Below are 23,901 nucleotides of genomic sequence, written 5' to 3' on the forward strand. Positions count from 1 at the left end.
GCCACTGGGGATAACACTGGAGTCTTCCTAGAGACCTCCATGTCCTCTTCAGCTCTGCACTGTGCTTTTTTCCCCTCTAGAACACCAGCCTCCTGAAGAATGTCCTCTTCCTCCAAAACTACCATGGAGGTTAGTTTTACAGCCTTTCTACCAACTCCTGGGGCTTCACTGGCCCCTCCCCCAGTGCACATCCAACACAGCCTCAAAGACCCCATGCTGCCATAGCAGCCCCTACAAGTGAGAGATATTTTCATGCTCTCCACGGTGGTGGCCATCTTTCCTCTGCTGCACAGGAGTGCATAGTTCGGAATGATGTATCTTTGAAGGGGACTAACAAAACAGGGAAGCTAGGATTTCCCCGATAGTGAAGCTGCAATAAATATAAAAATGGTCCAGGTGCTGTTACATAATGAGCAGGCAGAGTTAAAAGATTCAAAATTACCTTTCTCAATTGATAAGCAGGTTAACTCAACCAAAAAACATATTTTGAAATGACTGTATATAAATTCTAGAAGTCTAAAAACTACGATGAGAGAGTTAGAGAATGCATAGCACTGAAAGATGAATTATTTATTACCCACCTTTTTGAATAAAAATTCATCCAAGGTGGGGTAAACATAGTAGAATGGTAACATGCAATCGGAGACCTTTGAATGTAACAGCTTAACAGTTATAGTCTGAATGTGACTTCAAATAAGAATTACATTTAGATATAATTGGCATCTCAGAGAGCTGGTGGAAAGAGGATAACCAATGGGACACTGTGATACCAGGGTACATATTATATTGCAATAAGATGGATAAAATTGGTGGGGGGATGGCACTATATATATTAAAGAGGGCATTGAGTCAAAACAGGATAAAAGTTCTGCAGGAAACAAAGTGCACTGTAAAATCCTTATGGATAGAAATTCCATGTGAAAAGGGGAATAAAATAGTATTGGGGGTGTATTACAATCTGCCTGGCTGAAATGGACAAACAGACCATGAAATTCTAACAGAAATTAGGGAAGTTGTTAAAATTAGCAGCACAGTGATAATGGGCGACTTCAATTACCCCAGTATTGAATGGGACATGCCAAGGTGGTGACGTTCCTAGATGAAATAAATGACTACTTCATGGAGCAGCTGGTAAAAGAACCAAGATGGGTGGTTATTTTAGACCCAGTCCTTAGTGGAACATTGGATTAGTGCGAGAGGTAATGGTTTTGGGGCCACTTGGCAATAGTGATCATAACATGGTCAAATTTAACTTAATAACTGGAGGAAGAACACTAAAGAAATCTGAGATAGTATTCAACTTTCAAAAGGAAGATTATGATAAAATGGTTAGGAAAAAGCTGCAAAGAACAGCTGCTAACGTTAAGGGTTTTACAGGAGGCATAAACCTTGTTTAAAAATACCATCTTGGAAGCTCAAATCAGATGTATTCCATGCATTATAAAAGGTGGAAAGAAGGCTTAACGACTACTAGCATGGTTAAAAGGTGAGGTCAGAGAGGTTATTACAGCTAAAAGAACATCTTTCAAAAAATGGAAACTGGATCTAAATGAAGAAACAGGAAAAAGCATAAGCACTGGCAAGTCAGATGCAAAGCATTGATAAGGAAGGCAAAGAGAATTTGAAAAGAAGCTTGCCATGGAAGCAAAAACTCAAATCTTTTTCAGGTACTTTCAAAGCAAGAAGCCTATGAGGGAGTCAGTTGGACCATTAGATGATCAAGGGATAAGAAGAGCACTTAGGGAAGACAAGGTCATGGAGGACAGACTCCTCAGAGATTTTCTAGCAGATTTGGCATCTCTACAATCTACTGGAGACAGAGAAATACTGAACGCCTGCATGTGGCACAGTGCCTTATAAGGCTGCTTCCAGCAAAGCTGTCATTCTCTGTGTCCATCTGCTGGTAGGGGAGAAAACCCCTTATGTCTGGACTGGTCTGGTATGGGCAACAGGGAAGGAACTGATTTTATTAAATTGCTATCCCCGAATTGCACTTACCAGCCCTCTAAGATTTCATGATTGGGTTATTCCTTTTTCTGATCATGTACATAATCTTGCTGAAATGTTTGAATCCAATATATCTTTAAATCTTCAGGTAAAAATTATAAGAATATAAGATTTGCTATGTTGGGTCAGACCAAAGGTCCATCAAGCCCAGTATCCTGTTTCCAACATTGGCCAATCCAGATCACAAGTATCTGGCAGGATCAGTGCAAAATTCTTTCTATAAACTTAGAAGTTATTTTTCAAAAGAATTTACGTGGTTAAAACAAAGTTTCACATGTGTAAATGCACTTTACTCATGTAAGTGGGCTTTTGAAAATTGCTACTATATGCGCTATTGAATTGCCAATAGGTTTTATGCGCTTAACTGAACTTTTAACTGCATAAATGGGCTTTTGAAAATTGCTATGATAGTATGTTACATTTATGCCCACAACTCCTCTGAAAATTACCGCCTCTAGTTTTAACTTCCTTAAAGCATGATCTCCATCTAATTTCCATACAATATTGAAAAAAAATCGGAAGCCGATCCAGTTGGCTGTATAGCAAAAAAGTGATGGAGATCGGTGTATATACCATATTTTTCGGACTATAAGGCGCACATAAAAACCTACGATTTTCTCAGAAATCAGAAGTGCACCTTATAATCCGGTGCACCTTATATATGAATTCTTCTGCTGCCACTCCTTTTATATTGTCTTTTTTTCTGTTTCTTTTCTCTCCATCTTCTTCCCTCAAACACACAGGTTCTCATTCTCACATGCATTTCTCTCTCTCACACACACACACTGGCTCTCACTGTCACATGTCTCATACAATCATTCATACTCTCAGTCTCAAGCACAGGCTCTCACTCACCTCTAGGCCTCCTCTTTGCGGGTCGCCGCAGGATGGGCTCTGCAGTGGCCCTGCTACCGGGCCTCTTCTTCTTCTCGGGCCGCTGCGACTTGAGATTCACGGCGGTCCGTAAATGCAAGTGCTGCTCCACTTCTGCACGCGCTGATGCTTCCCCTCCTTCCTGCCCACGCGGCTCCGGTAAAGTTTACTTCCGGTGACGCACAGGCAGGAAGGAGGAGGAGCATCAGCGCGTGCAGAAGTGGAGCGTTTAAACGCGATCTTTTTCTTGCTACTGCCGACCGCGTATGCACTTTGTACATATCCGAGACCTCCCCGGTTCCGGTTCTGAATGTTGATGTACTGACGCGGTGGTCCCCGGACATTTCATTTTTTCGAGGTTCTCTTTACTCTTTTAAAGGGTTTACCCGGATTCCTCCTGACCCGAGCGCAACAGATTAAAAAAAAGGCTCTGAGCCGTGCAGGCAGAGACTTAGACCCGGCTCCCGGGGCGGCCGCCCACCCATCTCTACGCAACTCTGTGTGCAGGATCCCCGCAGAGTATCTGTGCTCCAGCATTAATGTGCGTGCATTCAATAAAATTTTATACCCACTACTCCAAAATGCCTCCTGTTAAGAGACATGCTTATGATGCAGATTTTAAGCTTAAAGCTATAAGTCATGCAGTAGAGCATGGAAATAGAGCAGCTGCGAGAGAATTCAACATTAATGAATCTATGGTGCGTAAGTGGAGGAAACAAGAAGATGCCCTATGCCAAGTAAAGAAGACCAAACTGAGTTTCCGAGGAAACAAAGCAAGATGGCCACAGTTGGAGGACAAAATAGATCAGTGGGTTATCGAACAGAGAACCGCAGGTAGAAGCGTCTCCACTGTCTCTATTCGACTCAAAGCCACAGCGTTAGCACGCGACATGGAGATCAAGGACTTTCGAAGAGGTCCTTCATGGTGCTTTCGTTTTATGCAAAGGTGTAATCTCTCCATCCGCACCAGAACTACTGTCTGCCAGCAACTGCCAAAGGATTATGAAGAGAAGCTGGCCATTTTCCGCACCTACTGCATAACCAAGATAAATGAAAAGAATATCCAGCCAGAACACATCACTAACATGGATGAGGTCCCCCTCACTTTCGATATCCCCGTAAAACATACTGTTGAGAAAACAGGGACCAGTACGGTATCTATACGTACCACAGGAAACAAGAAGTCATCTTTCACTGTAGTTCTCGCCTGTCAGGCTAATGGCCAGAAACTACCACCCATGGTCATTTTCAAGAGGAAGACTTTGCCAAAGGAAAAGTTTCCTGCTGGTGTCATCATCAAGGTTAACCCAAAGGGCTGGATGGACGAGGAGAAGATGATTGAGTGGCTGAGGGAGGTCTACGTCAAGAGACCGGACGGCTTTTTTCACAAATCCCCATCCCTATTGGTCTGTGACTCCATGCGCGCCCGATACTGTCAAAGCCCAAGTGAAGAAAACTAATTCAGAGCTTGCCGTAATTCCGGGTGGATTAACCAAAGAGCTCCAGCTGCTAGATATCGGCGTCAACAGGTCATTTAAAGTTAAATTGAGAGCAGCGTGGGAGCGTTGGATGACAGGTGACCACACATTCACCAACACAGGGAGGCAACGCCGGGCGAGTTATGCCACTATGTGCCAGTGGATCGTGGATGCCTGGAAGAAGGTATCAGTCTCCAGTGTCATCCGAGCTTTCATGAAGGCTGGAATCATCACTGAAGAGCTAAGCAGCAGCAACGAGACCGACTCGGATAATGATGAGGGGGACCCGAGCATGCTTGATATAGAAATCGCCCAACTGTTTAACTCAGATACTGAAGATGAAGGATTTGATGGATTTGTGGTGGAGGAATGAACTGAAAATGTAAGTGTATTGATTTGCAGTTACAACTGAACAAGTTGAGAGTTATTGTGAAAGAGTTGAATAAAGTTGAATAAAGTTTGCCCTATGGTCTGAGCTTTGTTTCATTTAATGCGCTGCGCCTTATAATCCGGTGCGCCTTATATATGAACCTGGACACCTTAGCAGGCACTCATTGATAATGCGCCTTATAATCCGGTGCGCCTTATAGTCCGAAAAATACGGTATATGCCCTTTATTTGAAATTAGCCCGACTCTGGCCAAGTTTCGCTCCATAGCCAAGAGCTGCCTCAGGGGCAATGCACATTTAGCAGGGTTTATCATGTGCTCACAGATAGGTGTTATTCTATTGCCATATCCACTTTTATAATGACTCCAGTCTTATTCTGTTAACGCGCACTTCAGTATACTGCAGCAAGTGATTATACAGTGTGGTATTGGATTTAAACGCCACCTAGTGCATCGGTTCTTTTAAATGAATCTGATCATTGAATCCTGTAGCTTGTGTTTTGACTGACTTCAGCCGCTACAGGATTCAATGATCAGATTGATTTAAAAGAACCGATGCACTAGGTGGCGATTAAATCCAATACCGCACTGTATAATCACTTGCTGCAGTATACTGAAGTGCGCGTTAACAGAATAAGACTGGAGTCATTATAAAAGTGGATACGGCAATAGAATAACACCTATCTGTGAGCACGTGATAAGCCCTGCTAAATGTGCATTGCCCCTGAGGCAGTTCTTGGTTATAGAGCGAAACTCGGCCAGAGTCGGGCTAATTTCAAATAAAGGGCATATATATATACACCGATCTCCATCACCTTTTTGCTATACATACAATATTGAAGACACTTATATTGAATAGCCTTTATTACTCAAATGCTTTATATCTGGGACTATCAAACTCCAAGGGCCCTCCAAATAGTATAAAATGCCATTGTGAGGATCCTAATAGGGACATGGCTCAGAGATCATATTACCCCAGTATTACGTTCTCTGCACTGGCTTCTGATAGCTTTAAGATGTAAATTTAAGATTTTAATGTTGATTCAGAGATCACTAAATGCGGAGACCTCAGTTTGTGTTATATAAACCTTCAAGAACACTAAGACCTATTAGTTAGAATCTGTTAGACTTTCCCCTTCAATCTGTCAAGTTCACCTACAAAACACCTCAGCTAAGACTTTCACTGTCGCAGGACCACAATTACAGAATTAGCACACACTATCTTTAAGGGAAAAATGAAAAGCTCTCTTGTTCAAAGAGGCATATGATGCTAAGAAAGGTTGGACTTTGGTGTTATCAGATTTGTTTAGCTAATTTAGGGTAAAGGCATGATCAATAATCATGGAATCCTTGGGCTAAAGAGATACTAATGTATGTATGGAGATTTAAAAGAAATCTTTTCCACAGATGCTGAAAGTGCTGTACAATTAGAATTAGATTTACTATCTTAAAATTGCTCAAGCAAGGGGACTCGTGGGCTTTTTTTGCATTTTATTTGCCCAATCCTTAAATCTGATAGCAATATTACACTATGAGCTTTGTGAAGGTCACAGGTTCAACAACCAATCAGAATTTTGCAAAATAAAGGAGAGAAGAAAAAACATTCATGACAACAATGTTGTGAATCTATGTCAAAATGGTTATAATATTTCAGAGTATAATTAACACAAAAATCAAAATATTCAATTGTACAATTGGGTTTTATTTTTGTAATAATATTAAACATTTTTTTTTAAAAGGAACTTTCAGTGTCACATTATTACAAGAAACCGAAAATAAAAATACAAACAGAAAAGCAGCATGGGAGCAGAATGTACATGCTCTAATCAGCATCTGATGAATGATCTCTCTCTTGTTTCAACTTCTGTGCATAGAATCTGAAGCTCTCCTGTGGGAGAAGGAAAGAGAATCAGTGGACCTGTCTTTAAGATCACATTATAAAAATAATTTAAATACATTCTGATTCAGATAACAAGGAAAGTCCATTGCTTTACTTCCCATGAATCCATTTAACACTTTCGTTAACTGTCAAATCTGTAAGTGAGAGATGACGGATGGAATCTGAAGAAAGAAGACATTTCCTTACTTGGCCAGCCCTGACAAGTGGGTTATATCTCCCCCTACAAGCAGATGGAGGCAGACTATATGGATTTCTATTGTGACATCACAGCCACTACATAAGAGAAAGTGCTAGCAGCAGAAATCCATTATCCTTCTGACCAAGCTTCGGATCAGACCCCAGTTCATGTGCACAAACAACTCTTTAATCCAATTCTGAGAAGAGATTTCCCTGAAAAATACAACATGATGGAAAAATAAAAACGAATACAACTAGAGACCGGGCAGGTCCTGGGACTGGTGTAGCAGGATGAATGGAAAGGAAATTAACAGGTAAGAAAAGTTCTCCTTCCATCTCGTCCTGCTACACCAGTCCAGCCCTGACAAGTGGGAAATACCAAAGCTTCATCTATTTGGGAGAGAGGAAGCAAGGACTGCCCTAAAGACCCCTGCCCAAAGGCTGCATCCTCTTGTACCATGACATTCAACAGATGTTTTACAAAAGTGTGCAGTGAGGACCAGGTGGCCGCTCTGCAAATATCAGCAGGTGCCAGTGCCTGCGCCTCTGCCCAGGATGCAGATTGCACCCTGGTGGATTGCGCATGAACCAATTCGGGAGGGCGCTTGCCGTTCAGAAGGTAAACTGACTTAACTGTTTCCTTTATCCAACAGGCCAACGTACCCTTAGAGGCCGCCTCTCCCTTACATGGGCCTCCAAACAGAACAAACAACTTGTCCGATTTGTGAAACTCATTCATGGTCTCCAAATAGCGCAGGTGTGTCCTTTGCACATCCAAGCACCGGAGAGAGCAATACTCGGAGCCACACTCCTCTCGAAAAAAAGTTGGAAGGGAAATCATCTGAATAATATGAAAAGCTGTATTAACCTTAGAAAGAAAGGATAGCACTGGATGAAAAGCCACTATATTTGGCGAGATCACCAGGAAAGGGTCCTGATAAGGTAAAGTCTGAAGCTCTGTGCAGAACAAATCGCCACCAAGAAGATGATCTTTAATGACAAATCTTTCAAGGAACTTTGCTTTAATGCCTCAAATGGAGCTCCTGAGAGAGCTCTCAGGACCAAATTAAGGTCTCCTCAAATGGAGCTCCTGAGAGAGCTCTCAGGACCAAATTAAGGTCTCATGGGGGAACAATGGGCCAGAAAGGTGGATGCAACCTCTTCACAGGTGAGCGAACACCCAGGGAACTAGTTCAAGCATAGATGCCATAGAACCCAGGGACCTGCAAATAATCCCAGGCTCTGGGAACTGGCTGATCTAACAACCTGCAGACCTGCATCAGCAGCTTGCGCTCTTTCTCCTCTGGGAGAAACACCTTGCCAAGGGCAGTATCAAAATGGGCCCCAGATATTCTAGCGACTGTGTTGATACCAAGTGACTCTTTAATAGGTTCACCCAGCCAAGAGACTACATTGAGTGTTGATACTGCTCCCTCCCAGAATGAGCCAGTAGTCCAGATCGGGATATTCCAAAATGCCTTCCCTCTGCAACAATTCAGCTAACACCACCACCATCATCTTGGTGAAAGTCCACGGCCCTGTTTCGAGCTCAAATGGGATTGTGGAAATTGAAAATGCTTCCCCAGTACAGTGAATCGTAAGAACCTCTGATGGTCCCGCTGGATAGGGATGTGGAGATATGCTCCCACAAAAATGAGAGAGGCCAAATACTTCCCCTTGTGGACAGCCACAATGACGGACTATAACGTCACCTTCTGGAGATCTAGAATGGGCTGAAAAGTCCCATCCTTCTTCAGAACCACGAAGTAGATGGAATATCTGCCGTGTTCATGTTCCAGTGGGCATGGGCACCATTGCTTCCAGGCTTTAACTGGTCGAGAGTGGCCCGAACTGCCTTTTGCATTTCCCTGTAAGCACAGCGAGAAACCAGGAATGCTTCCCAGAACACGCAAGCAAACTGTAATGCATAGCCATCACTTATGATCATTAGGACCCACTAGTCCATCGTTATCTTGGTTCACTCTTCGTAAAAATGAGCCAAGTGGTCCCCTATGACCCCTGCCAACGAGTTGACCAGACTCATCTCTTTGTGTGGGTTTCCCTCCTCCAGATCCCTGTCTGAAGGAGTCTTGGGCGGGTTTATGTGACCCTTGAAAGGACTGCAACCTTTTAGTCCATTGCTTGTGTGCAGAGGAATTCTTGTTTGGGCGGTATCTCCTTTCCTCTTTGTCTCCTTGCCGGGCCGGGAAATTTCTTCCTACTTCCCTTCGGCTTGTCTTCAGGTAACTTATGCTCCTTGGATTTGCCCAGGGTTTTCACAAACTGGTCCAAATCTTCCCCAACCAGTAGCTTGTCCTTAAAAGGCAGATTGCTCAGCCAAGACTTGCAATCCCTGGACTTGTTGCACCCAGCAACAAACAAGCCCATGCCATGAAATTACTGCAAACCACAGCCTGAGAGGTAAATTTTGAGATCTGCGTGCAGGTGCATATGCGCATGTCTGCCGGCTCACGTATGGTCGTGGTGATTTTAAAACATAGGCGCATATATATATATATATATATATGTGTGTATACATGCATGTTTTAAAATCGGATATTCATGCGAACATGTGTGCACAATTTCATATTGACGCACGCATGTGAGCACAAATGCATTGTGCTCACGTAAGCAGGGGGGTTTTCACTAGACACGTGCGCCAATGCAATTACCTCTTTTCCCAGTTCTCCCCAGTAAAAAAAAGAGGACTTCCTAACCCCCCAGCTAACTCACCTCCCTTTTATCCTATTAGCCCCGACCCTTAAAACCCCATTGATTAGCCTATTCTTTACTTCACTACTTAGACAACGTCCATAGCAGAAGTAAAGTTACACAGTAGGGGACCCTGGCGCGCTTAAGCATGTAAAGACTTATGTGCATCATCATGGTACAGACCCAGCCTGCCCATGCCCCTTTTTGTGAAAACATTGTGCGGTTACCGGGATATATGCACGTATGTGCATGGCTTTTAAAATCTGCATGGCACATACCAGGCTGAGTCACATGCATATCTCCCGGCTTTGGTGCGCATAGAGCTTTCAAAATCGACCAGTATATACTCAGTGCTAAGACCCTGAAGATCAAGATGGTCTTCCAACTTCCAGTTCCAGGCATCCTTCAGCGCTGCTGTCCCTGCCACCTGAATAGTGGTGGTCTTCATTACTGTCGAAACTGAAGCATCCACCTTTGAAAGCTTCAGCCACTCCAAAGCCTCCTCCAGTAGCAGGCAGAGATTAGCCATTGCCCTGCTGACCTTCAAACCTGTCTCCAGCGTATCCCACTCCCGAATGACCAACTTCTCAACTGACTGATGAAATAGGAATGCTTTGGCCAGGCCTCAAAGACCAGGGGCGGCTCAAAGCAAACTGCTGCCTGAGGCAAGGGATGAGATGGTGCCACCCCCCCCCCCCTCTTTCTCTGGCACCCACACTCAAACACCCTCACATATGCTCTCTCTTCCCCAAGCACCCTCACACATGCTCTCTCTCACAACCCCCCCCCCCAAGAACCCTCACACATGCTCTCTCACCCCCCCCAGGCTAGCAATCTTTCACACACACACACCCACCCCTCTTCACACGCTTACTCTCACCAGGGCCTCCATCTTCACCACAAGCGGGACGTGCTCCGTTTGTGGCATGCCGGGGCCTTCATCTTCCCTACGAGTGAGAAATTCTGCACGGGTCCTTTGTTATTTTGGTGGCAGGGTGAGGCGGTCGCTAGAGGAGTTTGGGAGGGCAGTTTTTGCTGCTTCCAAACTTTGCTACCTGAAGCGGCCACCCCTGCTCCATTTTAGAACTGCCCCTGTCGAAGACCTTCCATGACAAGAGCCACACCATCGTGATTGGATTCCTCTTGCGGTAGCTTAATCCCCAGTTCATTCAAAACATGAGGGATTAAAGGAAGAGCTGAACCACTCTGGTGTCATCACCTTTCACAACAGGGTTCTCTTCAGACCCTGCTTGGTCCGAGTCCCCATCATCTCCAGCCACATCTGCCGGTGGGCTCACATCTGCATTGGAGTCCTTCTGCATGCCAGAGATCCAGACTCGCTTTTTCAGCCCTTCCAGACTATCTATGTTCTTGGACTTAGCCTGCTTTGGGAGTCTGGGAGGGCAAGCACGCTTATCAGCAGCCCCTTTTTACGCAAAATAAGCTTTGTGCAGTAATAGCTCAAACTCCTTTAAGAAACATGTCTTGTGAATCAGCGTACACACCTGTGGACCCCCTCACCACTCCCCAAATCCGCCTGGGGGGTCTTCTTGAACTGGCACCACTGGCGATAATTCAGGGGGAGAAGCCAGGCCCTCCCCTGCGACACAGGAACTGAATCCAAGATAAGCCGCTGCTCCCACGCTGTAGGGGAGATTTTATCAGCTATGGCGGCCTTGCCCAATTTCCTCTCCCTCAACATAGTTCCTGTGGTACTGCCTTCTCCATCTGAACGATACCTGCCGCACAGGCCCGTTGAAGACAGGCACAAAGATTTCTCCCCCCTGACGCACCTCACGAAGGAGCAAGCTACTTCCCTTGCACAGGCAGTACATCCTCAGCAAACAGAGGAACAGACCGCGGTGCTATGGAGCAGATCCCCGGCCTCCTTTGCCGAATGGTAAGCAGCTGCACCCACCTCCGCTCTACTCCCCCAAGCCACTGGGAAACCTCCATCGGTCTCCTGGCTCTCTCTTAGTGTCTCCATGAAAAAACAATTTTCTTTCCTTTCTTTTCTTAAGACCCTTAACGAAAGAGAGAGAGACCAACATACATCCCTTTAGTGCAGGAAAGCCTAGGAGGAGACGGCACCAGTTGTGTGGCAGACCTGAAGGGAGCCAGACCACTGACTGTACAGTCTCCACTTCCACTGGACTGCAACAGGCGAGGGTCTCCAATCCCCTGCTAAGCCACTCCGCCTGGGGGATGGCCCTTGAACACAAGAAATTTCCATGCTGGGTCAGACCAAGGATCCATCAAGCCCAGCATCCTGTTTCCAACAGAGGCCAAACCAGGCCACAAGAACCTGGCAATTACCCAAACACTAAGAAGATCCCATGCTACAGATGCAATTAATAGCAGTGGCTATTCCCTAAGTAAACTTGATTAATAGCCGTTAATGGACTTCTCCTGCAAGAACTTATCCAAACCTTTTTTGAACCCAGCTACACCACTGCACTAACCACATCCTCTGGCAACAAATTCCAGAGCTTTATTGTGCATTGAGTGAAAAAGAATTTTCTCCGATTAGTCTTAAATGTGTTACTTGCTAACTTCATGGAATGCCCCCTAGTCTTTCTGTTATTCGAAAGTGTAAATAACTGATTCACATCTACTTGTTCAAGACCTCTCATGATCTTAAAGACCTCTATCATATCCCCCCTCAGCCGTCTCTTCTCCAAGCTGAACAGCCCTAACCTCTTCAGCCTTTCCTCATAGGGGAGCTGTTCCATCCCCTTTATCATTTTGGTTGCCATTCTCTGTACCTTCTCCATCACAACTATATCTTTTTTGAGATGCGACGACCAGAATTGTACACAGGAGCCTAATATCCCAGGGATTAATCGCCTCTTTCTTCTTTTCTTTTTTTTTTCTTCAGTTCAGCTCTCAATACTGCAGGTTTCACACCTCTACCATCTGCTGGAGACAGCGAAATCCTGAGAGACTGCAGGAGGCAATGCTAATATAAGTAGTGCAGTGTCAGTAAAGCTTTTCTTCTCTGTCCCTATCTGCTGGTAGGGGAGCAAAACCCACTTGTCTAGCCTGATCTGGGGTATGAACAGTAGGCATGCTAATTTAGATAAAGAAAAAGTAGGAAACATAGGTAGGGGATCTCTGAGGCTAAGGAAAAGATTCCAACTGAGTGATAAGCTAGAACAGAAGAATGTTTCACTGGAGGTGTTGACTATATTCAGTCTGATTTGTAGAAATAGGATGAACAGGTTTTAACTCAACTTCACTGGGAACGAAACAGGAAAGCTCAAATTTGCAATTTAAAAAGAGCACAGCTATTAATTTTAATACTCTAAATCAGTTTATGATTCAAGTATTAAAAACATTACCTTCTGCTACATAACCAAGAGGAGAAACTGAATTCATTTCCTGCAGAATGCTACTCTTTGATCAGATCTGACAATGTGTTTTCTTCTAGACTATAAAGAACTTAGCAGCTTGTTTTTGTTGGAAAACCTTATAATACCAACTGCATAAAAAAAACTTGCCAAGCTGCAAGTGGGAAGATAAAACTGCTTTAGCTCAACACTACCAGGCACATCAAAAATATTAAAACAAGTAATTAGTGATCAATAAAATGGTCAATGAACTCATTCTGATTGTTACCGAAACACATGGCTCAAGCCCTTCCTCTCTTGTTTTGAAGTACGATAAAGCTGCTGTGTAAAGCACTGCACGGGCTCGCTCCCAGATATTTTAATAAGGCTTTAAAAATCGACTGACCAACATGTCTTTTGAGGTTGGCTCAGCCCTGCTCGTGAGATGTGCCTTTCTTTAAACTGATAAGACTGGACGAGTCAAGAAATCGTTTGTTTTTTTGTGGCTGGTCCATCTCTCCCAGTCTTCCCATCAGTTTGAAAGCTGAAACATTACTAACTTTTAGAAAACAGACACATCCCTTAGCTTCAGCGTTTGCTGATATGGTCTGAACTTGCCTGCTGCTTGTGGCTGTGGGATAAAAAATGTGTTATGAGAATTATTCTACACCTTGATAACAGAGTCAAGTTCTTTATGTGTGATGATGCAGTGAAGCCTTTTATGTTTCTTGTGTGATGGTATTTTACTGTAACTTTTTTTTTTGTCATATTGTATTTTTTTTAAACTATGGATCTTTTATTATGCAATAGTTTATATGTCACATTGCTTTTCAATTATGGATGTTTTTATGTTATCTGCCTAGATGCTGCTAAAGAGTGGGTTATAAATTGATAAATAAATAATTTGCAGATGAGGAGCCGATATGTATGTTACACTTGCAGCACTTAAGACCTAGAAGATTACCTTCCCACACAAGTCAGAGCCTAGATTACTGTTGTACTCGCACAGCCCAAGACATCACACAGGGATATCTTGGGAGGAGAAGGGGAAGGTAGGGGGCAAGAGCTAAACCCCATCTAATTAGCCATGCTACTTTCATTGTCACTATTCAGAGGAGTAAAGAGCATGTTCTGGAAATATTTGTTCTCCATTAGTAATGACTCACAGGGGGTTCAGGGAAGGGGACAGGCTCCCCTGCGTCCTTCAATAGCACTGCCAAGCGTTTCAGGAACAATTCGTCCATGCTCAGACCCTCTGCCTTCATTTTCTCATACAGAGTCCGTGCCGAAGCCACATCATTATCCAGTGCTGGTGAAAGACAAAACAGCCATCAGGAAAATTCTGCTAGAATAGAGTGTAAAAACCCCCCCAAAAAACCAAAACAGAGTCCTCCTATAATTATACATACTTATATTCCTTCAATTGTGATAGCATCTAGATGAGACCCAAAGTAATGGTACTTCATGTTACCACCTGCAATAATGCAACTTTTCTGAGAGCCCTTCCGTGTCCATGGCACGAATGCAATGCTAAACTCCCACCTCTAGGAAACAACGCCAGCTTCCCTGCAGAATGCCCAGGCAGAAGGCTAAATGCACTCGCATACTATGCTTCATCTAGGCTATTTAGAGGTGACAGAGAACCATCACGTAAAATGGTCTGTCTATCAAGGGTCAGCATTTACAAAGGCTAGTTTCTAAACCACCTACCCATTTGCTTGTTGAGAAGCGGAAAAAGTGGACACGTAGTATTATACAAAAAAAAACCAAAAAAACGAACCCCTTAATCCTTTCCCACCCCAAAAGAAAGGGCTCTGTGAGCTCCATCAGGCCCCAGAAAATTTCAGTTAATTCAAAAATCTTTAGACTGGAGCAAATAGAAAGCTGAATGTATTTCTAAATACGATAGATAAATAGCAAGGGAGACAGGGCCTTACCAAAGGTCTTCATGAGGTAAGCATAGGCAATCTCTTTTCCTGGAAGTCAGGGATAAGATCTAGGAGAATTCTGATTTTCTGCACCTAGAAAACAAAAGAGACACAAAACAGAAACTAAAATTACTAGAAGTCCCCCCTAATACATAACTTGAAGCAGCAGCACTAGCTAGGTTCATTACACTATTCGCAGGCCTGTTTCATGGCTTTGTTGCTTCCTTTTCAGATCTTATTCCTAAGCTTCCTCACTGCTCATGTTTTTATGGAATAAAAGGTGTGGAACTTTTATAGCGGCCAGCTCTTGTGTGTTTTAAAAACTTCCTTTTCTGAGTCTGTAATCCGGTTTTCGTACTGCGGTCATGAATGCAATAGCCTGCACAGACCTCTGATAAGAACCACTTCCATCTGCTTGGGTTCACAGTAGTGGTGGGGTAGTTGAATAGAAAAAGAGCTTTGAAAAACTTTGAACACTAATATTTCCTCAAAAACTGGCAGTTTGGGCCAGATATTTGTACCTACGCGTGGGCATAGATTTCTGCGCACAAATCTACGCCCGATTTTATAACATGTGCACGGCCTGTTATAAAATCTGGGGTTGGTGCGCGCAAAGGGGTGCACACATGTGCACGTCGAGCCCTAGGGGAACCCCGATGGCTTTCCCCGTTCCCTCCGCCCCCCCCACCTTCCCCTCCCTTCCCCTATCTAACCCGCCCTCCAGCCCTACCTAAATCCCCCCCCTACCTTTATTTTTTATTTACGCCTGCCTCTGGGCAGGCGTAGGTGACGCGCAATCCCTGGGCTTAGGGGCAGTGGAGAGGCCTCTGGCCACGCCCATGCCCCTGGACTGCCCCACCCCACCCCGCCCATTTTTTCAAGCCCTGGGACTTATATGCTTCCCGGGGCTTGCGTGCGTCGCCGGGCCTGTGCAAAACAGGCTTGGCGCATGCAGTAGCGGGTTTTCGGGGTTACGCGTGTAACCCTTTTAAAATCCGCCCTTTTCTGTTTAAATGTAAAGCAGAACCAATTAAATATACAGTCTCACAACTAATGCTCAGTTATATTTTCCTGTCTAGTCCTTGGACGACAGAAACGTACACACACACACACACACAAACATATGCACAGAACAGGCAGTAAAAGGTGAATTTTAAAAAGCCTGGCACACACCAAAATCGGGAGATGCGTGTACAAGTCAGCTTTGCATGCGCTCACCAAAATTTTAAAAGCCGCCCAGATGCGTGCGAACATATCACTCGATTTCCAAAAAGGGGTGCGGTGTGAGCATGGCCTGGGTGGGGCAATGGGCGTGGCCAAGAGATGTGCACTAAATACTTACGCACCCTGATCCACCGCCGCATAACTTTACTTCTGCTAAGGAGGAGGTGTAAGTTGTTAACCCCCCCAAAAAAACCCAGCTGTTTTGGAGGAATTTAAAGGGTCTGGGTAACCGGGGGGAGTGCAGACTATTAAACCAGGGGAGTCTGGAGGAGCTAGCTCTTAACTGGGCAAACTGGTGAATGAACTGCTGAAGCTAGTCCTGGCATAGATGTCAGCTGGTTTTAAAATACCCCAACTTACACGGTCGAAACAGGATTTATGCACCTAGGCGCGTGCCAACTTAAAATTAGGAGCACATGTTTGTGCGCTCAGGTTATTTTATAAACATGTGCGCGCCAATCCATAGGCGCCAATGTGCACCGCGCACATCTTTGAAAGTTATCATCCCCGTGAGCAGTAAATCCAACATGGCTGGCCTCAAACGAATGGCTCTTTATATGTCAGGGTTGATTTCACGACTTGTTACTTTTTTTTTTTTTGGACTGCCGAACATTGTGTGTATTTAAATGGTTCATCCTGTTCAAACCTGGTTCATTAGCATGTTCACAAATTGTAAGACAAACCTCAGTATGACTAATCCAGAGCTGGCTTGAAAGTTCAGGGGCATTCCTGTGCACTGCCACGGAGAGGACATGAGTATGATTCCCTCAGGTTAAGCCTTCCTGTCACTTCCCCGGGGGAGGGTGTGCGAGTGCGTGTGTCTGCCACAGAGACAGCACTCACAGCCCCGGGGGAAGGGAGTCCAGGACACAGCACAAAGGCAATGGCCAAGTTAGGACTCTGAGCTGCCAAGGACCACCCCCGCCAATAACTGAGCTGAGTGAGTGGGGAGGGGATACACAACGGGGGAAGAATGCCAGGGTAGTTGTGCATAAAGGCTCACGGTGCTGGATGCCAACCTTGGTTCCCACCGAGAAGGAAAGTGACAGGCCAGAAAAAAAATTCCTAATTTAAGTAATTCTGTGGCTGTCTCTTGGTAAGATCTGTGATAATTTAAGAATACATGCAGAAATGAGAACTGGAACCAATTGAAAGATTACAAATCTTATAACAGACCACAAAAAGAGAGAGGAAACAGAAAAGAAAGGTTTGAGCGAAAAGTCTAAGTACCAGGGACATAAAGGACATAAAAGACATCGCCATCTAAATGTCCCAAAAATTCAAGACAGACCGATTTTTATTTTTTTTTTACAATCAAGAACAAACTTAAACCTAGGCTCATCAAGAAGCTATAAATATGGCGCCAGCGCTAAACAAGGTGGTGTGGTTAGGATAATTTCCCTGCTCCCACATCTCGCAGGTAATTTCTGTAAGCTGTGATAAATTTATCGCACCAGCGATAATTTTCACATTGCATGCTAATTAATCCACTGCAGGCACTTACCACTGTAAGAGGGGGCACTTTTACATGCACAATCAGAGGTACGAACAGCAAAGTTGACATCAGTGAAGATTTTCCGTCATTTGGAGCGATGAAAAGTAGAAGGGGAGTTGATTTGTGCAATGTACTCTCTACCTAGCTTGATTTGTGCTGTGTCCTAGCTTGATTGAAGCTAGGTACAGAGTACATTGCACAAATCAACTCCTCTTTTACCTTCCATCGCTCCAAATAACAGAAAATCTTCACTGATGTCAATTTTGCTGTTCGGACCTCTGATTATGCATGTAAAACTGGCCCCCGCCCCACCCCGAGTTAAATGTGCTCCCTCTTACAGTGGTATAAATAGCAAAGCTACATATTAGTCTCTCTCTCTCCTGCCTGAATGGCATTTGTGATAAAAAAACCTTTTGCGATCGGTAACGCACAGCTAACATGGGCACAATGCACAGAAAAAAAGGTGTAATTATATCCGGCGTTAAAACCCGTGTCGCTGTGAATTACTCTATTGCATTTGGCATTAAGAGCTGCTCATTTCCATTAACTCCGCTCAACCTCCTCCCACTTGCATAACTAATGTGACATTTGCATATTAGCACGCATTGCGCTACTTAACGCTAGCATTAAGGCCCTATCGGAAATTGATAAATGACCTTGTTAAATTGAAATGGCTCAAAAAAACCCCCAAAACACATTTTAGATTATGCAATGTCAAAATACAAAAGGCAAAGCTTCTTGTCGCGTCATAAGAAGTTTTTTTTATACACTTCTGTCTAGATCGTGAGATGTCAGGAAATAACCACACCTTTTGGCCAAAAAAGAAAATGTGTCTGTTGCGAAGAAAACAGTCCCATAATGGAATCCCGTTTTTGCGGTAACACAATGGTGACTCTAACAGTGTCCCCCCAGCTATTTCTTCTTCTTCAACAGACCCTTCCAAATGTTTTGTAAGGCCTAAAACTATCTGCTTATAGCTGGCCATCTTTCATACAGACTCCCCGTCTGCCAATACTACCTCCCAGAGGTAAAAAGTAGACCTAACTAACAGGTGGCAAAGAATCGGCTGTCATCTTGGGAACCTCCATACAATATTTCCTGAAAAGTTCCAGAAGAGGACTAGCACAACACCTGGGAAAATTCAGGTCACAAAAATTCACCCTATCTATCATGCTTCTCCAAATGTTCTGTCTTGCAAGCCTGAACCAAACTGCCTTGCACTAAAGCAGACTGAGTCTTGGATACCCGAGTAATCTGCTGTTCCAAGGTCTCCATTTTAACTCTTTCAGGGGAAAAGGAGTTCTCATTGGACTGTATTCGCAAACAGATATTAGAAGTCAGAGTCTCTAACAGAGAAACTGCCTGCTCCAAAGTAGTCAATTTTTTTATTGAATTTTTTTCTCTCTCATATTAGCCCAGATTTTAAAAGGGCTAAATTCGTAAATTTCGGTCTTTATTGGTGTGTAGCTGGGCCTTGTGCTCGCTGCGCGCATTTTACAACAGGCTCGGCCACGAGCGTAAACCCTGGTACGCGCAGAAGTGCCGGCGAGGGAAAAGGGGCAGCCCAGGGGATGTGGTCTGGCAAAGATCTATTAGCCGCTGTCCCGGGGAAGCGCACTGGCAGCCGGCCGGCAAGTGCAGATTATTTCTGCTCCGGAGGAGCAGTAAGTATTAAAGTAGAAAAGTTAGGGCTAGTTAGGGTAGGTTTAGGGGGCGGGGAGGAGAGGGGAAGAGGGAGGAAAGAGAGTTAGGTGTAAGAGTGTTCCCTCCCAGTCCGCTCCTTAATTGGAGCAGACTGGGAGGGAACGGGGGGAGACCCAATTGTATTGCCGCTCGTTGCTTTGTAAAATTCACCCCCCCCCCCACCACGTGCAAAAGTCGCGGGCCGCCTGCACATGCGGATTTTAAAATTGCCCACCCCTGGCCTAGAGCGTGGCTCACAGTAAGTTTTTACATTGTCAAACAGGTACTGAATAACTGATGTGGTAAACAAATGGGTAGTAATGTAGCTCACTTCTGAGACACCTACAATTCCTTTCAAAATTCCCTCACAACATGACAGAGAAGGACAACTCATTCCCTCCCAGACACACCCAACAGAATTCTGTCTCAACAATCACAATCTCACATGCACAGGTGGTACTGCCTTTATAGTCAGGCACCATGCAAAAGCCAGAAAAAACTTAGCTACCCTCACTTTCACCTGGTCTGGTACGTATGGAGAGGTGTGCATTATATATGTTTAAACTGACTTGTGTGACGAAAGAGAGACTATGTAGCAGTACTAGCTAGTGCAAGAAATAGTCGTTATGAAAGAGCTTTGCTTGTCAGTGTAACACTGCAGTACTGTGTGCTGTGTCTTAACTAGACTGTAAGCTGAACTTTGAAGGGACTGTCTCATGTAGGGTGCTGCATACATCTTATAGAAATTATAAGTAGAGATAGTAGTATGTATGTGGGTTTTTTTTGGTTTTTTTTTAATACCGCAACAGACCTGGGAATTCATAGTCCTGTATGTTTTTGAAGATGACAGATATTTAGAAAAACAGTCTGTATACATATGTAGGAAATATTTTTATTTTTACATTTATTTTTATATATTTATTTATTTTAAAAGGCAAGCGTCACAATCCCTCATGAAAAAAGTACTACTGGCCTTTAGAAGTGGCTTTTACATAGGAAACTGTAGCTGTGTTTATAAAAAGGAGAAGGTTAACATGATTCTGGGGTGTTACGCAATAGAGTAAAAGGAAAGTTTGATGTAGCAAGGTTTTTTACATCTTATCAAGTGTGAAAAAAAAAAGTTTAAAATGCACAGAAATGTCTTTCATTGGAAGTAACGGGAACTGCATGACTGTGCCAGTGATCTGTCCTGAAGTTATGCTAGATCCAAGCAGGAGTAAATACATTTGGGTAAAAGGTAATTAAAATATTCGTAAATATTTGGGCAAATAGGTATTGGTGAGCAGAATGTAGGGAGTTCACTGAGTGTCTATAGTGGCTTCTCCTCATCTGCATTCCAAATATTTTTTCTCCAGGTTGTCATGAATTTTTTTTTTTACATTTTCTTGGCAGAAATTTTCCACTGAATATTTGCTTTTAAGACAGTTACTATTTGGGATTTTTCAAACATTTGGCCCCAAAAGTCTAAACAGTTTTGGGTGAATCAAGTTCCGAAATGTATACAGGAGTAACAAATAAGGAATAAGAGAACAATACAGTAAGATTTCCGTACCTGTCCTGGCTTCTGCGAAGACCTCGTAATATAAGAAACCAAATTTGTATTTTGTTCAGCTATTGCACTACACCTCTGAAAAAGAAAAAAAAAAGGGAAATTAAAATGGCATGCGGAGATTAAGTCTTTGGTAACCAAGTACATGAAGGTAAGCGTTTCTAATTAAAAAAGGTCTATAATAGTAGAATAATGTATCATTATCCAATATTAGGGCCTAATAGCAGACCATTAAACAACAAAAAAAAGAGTGAGTAAGACCATGCCAAGTGATCTTAAATGCAGTCTTTGGCACTTCAAGTACAAAGTTTGTTTAAAAAGAAAGGGGAAAAAAAAAAATTAAACTAACGCTTCAGCATCCCACAGGAATGAGGCTTAGTTCTGTAAAAGAAAGAGAGAAAGAAAGGAACAGTGTTCCTCTCCAATTATACTGCCAAGCATTCATAAGTGAGCTCAGGATCATAAGGTTAATTATACATTTAATAAGGTGTCAGGGAGATAACTGCTCGTTTCTTTATAAAAATTAAAATGTACAAAGCAAGTTCTCTTTAAAGTATAATTACCTACACTTATGCATACAAAAGGACTGATTTCAATCTCTGTTTTATAAAAGGCTTTCAATGCAATAGACAGCCAGCACTTGAGAGAGAAAGACAAAAGTTAAACTTGAAAAAAAAAAGTTTATGTGACAGACCAGATAAATCAAGTGTCTATCCCCTCTTAAGACGCTATAGCAAAATCAAAACCAGGCAAGCAAATATTTTAGTTTATGGTTATCATGGTTGTCACTCTCACACAGTAACTTCTGATGAGCCCATTTTTTTTTTTAACTTGTACAAAACTGTATCAAAACTATTAATGTTCACTTTAAACACAGATTAGCAGAGATGTGCTATTTATTCAAACATTAAGGAATTCCCCCATCTCTGGCATGGCTCCTGGGGACTCCCATGTCTTCTTCTGCAGTGTGGAAGAATGGCCTTGTGCCCTTTCAGGGTGGAAACTGGGTACGTACTCTCCCCTCAGAAAGGAACACACTGGGCTAATTATTTTGTACTTCTCAGCACAGGCCAGGAATCCTGGAGAACGCTGGACGTTTTGCAGCCCGAGTTATCTTTTGGCTCGGCATGGAAATCATCACGAGCTTTCGGAAGCCCATGGGCCCCTGGGTCCTCAGCACCCATGTCAGGGACTCAGACTGCTGTGTTTCTGTTGCAGCTTTATTTTTGTTCTACCAAACCTTTACCTTATACCAGTCACTTATGGTTAGGAGTGAGATTAAGTATTTCTGGCACTGTGACAGTGCCTCCATACCAGAGTAAATAAAATACCAATGACATAGGGGTTTTGGCAGCCAATCTGGCTAATGGTGTCTGTTTTATGTAGACTGCAGAGTAGAATATGGGAAAAGAGCAGAAAATAACGAAGGCAATCTCTGCTGAAACACATGGCAGCTTTTTGGACATCTTCAGCTTGGATTTGTCAGTTCTGCTCTCATTTTCTTTCTTTGGACCCAGCCCAGGTAAGTTTTGAAAACATGGGTATAGTATGAATGACTCTGTAAAGTGGTAGGTTGCATGGAATGGCTGTCCTATGAGGCAAGGCTAAGGAAGCTAGGGATGTTCAGTTTGGAGAAGAGTCAATTGAGGGGATATGATAGAGGTGTACAAAATCATGAAAGGACTTGAAAAAGAATGTAAATCAGTTATTTACTCTCTCGGATAATAGAAGGACTAGGGGGCACTCCATGAAGTTAGCAAGTAGCTCATTTAAAACAAATCGAAAAAAATTCTTTTTCACTCAGCGCACAGTTAAGCTCTGGAATTCATTGCCAGAGGATGTGATTATAGTAGTTAGTGTAACTGGGTTTAAAAAAGGTTTGGATAAGTTCCTAGAGGAAAAATCCATAAACTGCTATTACGGTAATTAATAAACTATAGTAGCTTGAGATTTATTTAATGTTTGGGTGCTTGCCAGGCACTTGTGACTTGGATTGGCCACTGTTGGAAACAGGATACAGGGCTTGATGGACCCTTGGTCTGACCCAGTATGGCATATCTGATATTCTTATTATCTGGATGTGTTTTAACTCATCTGGAAGTTCGAGTCACCTAGTCCAAGTTGCAGTATATACAGAAAGGTTCCACTTTACAAACAAAAGCTCCTTTGTTTTTGGGGTTAGAACTTAAGAATGTAAGAAAGGATCAGGTCCATTAAACCCAAGCCCAGAAACTTTAAAAAAACTTTTTTGGAGGGAGGGGGAAGGGTGGAAGAGAATTTTGTGACTCTTCCACTCTCCCCCTCTTAAAAAAAAATATATATCTGCCTTACTTTGTTTATCCAATTTAAACAGAGCAAATCAAATTCGGGTATGTGGACATTTGGATATGTCTGCTCCTACTCATCTGTATCAGTACAGAAACCTGCATACAAGCAATATATATTATGTATAGAACTGAGTTGTTCCTATGATTTTCTCAGTGATTGTTGGTGCAGAAGCCTCTTAAGATCGAATCCTTCAGGGCTACTCTTGAGTCAGCAAGGCTGGCCCTTTGGTAAAAGAAGTTGCCCCCCCCCCGCCCCCCCCTTTGCAAGGGACCCACAGCACTTCTCCTCTGTGATGCACCCAAGCCCTGCTGAAAATAAATACTGCTGCTACCAAGCCATGGGGCTGCCTCTTGCATCTCTTTGGAGCTGCAGTATATTATTTGTTAATTAAAAAAAAAAAAACCAAAACACGACTTCATCAAATTGCGTAATATATAATTTGGTGTTAAAATATAGCATGACAGGTCCCTGAAGCTCTGGATGAACAGTGCTGCTGAGGAACAGCCTACGCAAGAAAAGGTAAAAAAAAAAAAATGAAGTTACTGGCATGCTGGAATAAACAGTATTACTGTCACTTTACACTGCTTGCAAAACTAACAAATTTCCACCATTATGGGCACCCACACACATAGTTCTGTGTTTGTCCTCTGCCAGACCTCTCTGCTTACTTCCGATAAGCAATCACCCTCCTCCTCCATAAGGCATGCACTGCATTGACCTCTTGTGACCAAGGACAGCAGCATGCAGCTTCCTCTAGAGCCACCTGAAATGCTCTTTGATAAGGCACAAGGTGTTACCCAGAGGAGCATTAAATGGCTTCGCTCACCTCT

The 23,901-nt window shown here is 43.4% G+C and overlaps 1 protein-coding gene across 1 annotated transcript in view; it reads right to left on the minus strand.

Annotated features, from left to right (window-relative positions):
• Positions 1-6,427: 6,427 nt before the first annotated feature.
• Positions 6,428-23,901, minus strand: part of LRPPRC (leucine rich pentatricopeptide repeat containing) — a 312,777-nt gene continuing 295,303 nt past the window's right edge. Inside the window, 5 exon segments of the mRNA XM_029593332.1 lie at positions 6,428-6,634; positions 14,031-14,173; positions 14,802-14,837; positions 14,840-14,885; positions 20,747-20,821. Of these exon segments, the coding sequence (XP_029449192.1) occupies positions 6,569-6,634; positions 14,031-14,173; positions 14,802-14,837; positions 14,840-14,885; positions 20,747-20,821 (366 nt within the window). The 3' untranslated portion in view covers positions 6,428-6,568.

This window comes from Rhinatrema bivittatum, chromosome 3 (assembly GCF_901001135.1).
Source record: "Rhinatrema bivittatum chromosome 3, aRhiBiv1.1, whole genome shotgun sequence".
NCBI lineage: Eukaryota > Metazoa > Chordata > Amphibia > Gymnophiona > Rhinatrematidae > Rhinatrema > Rhinatrema bivittatum.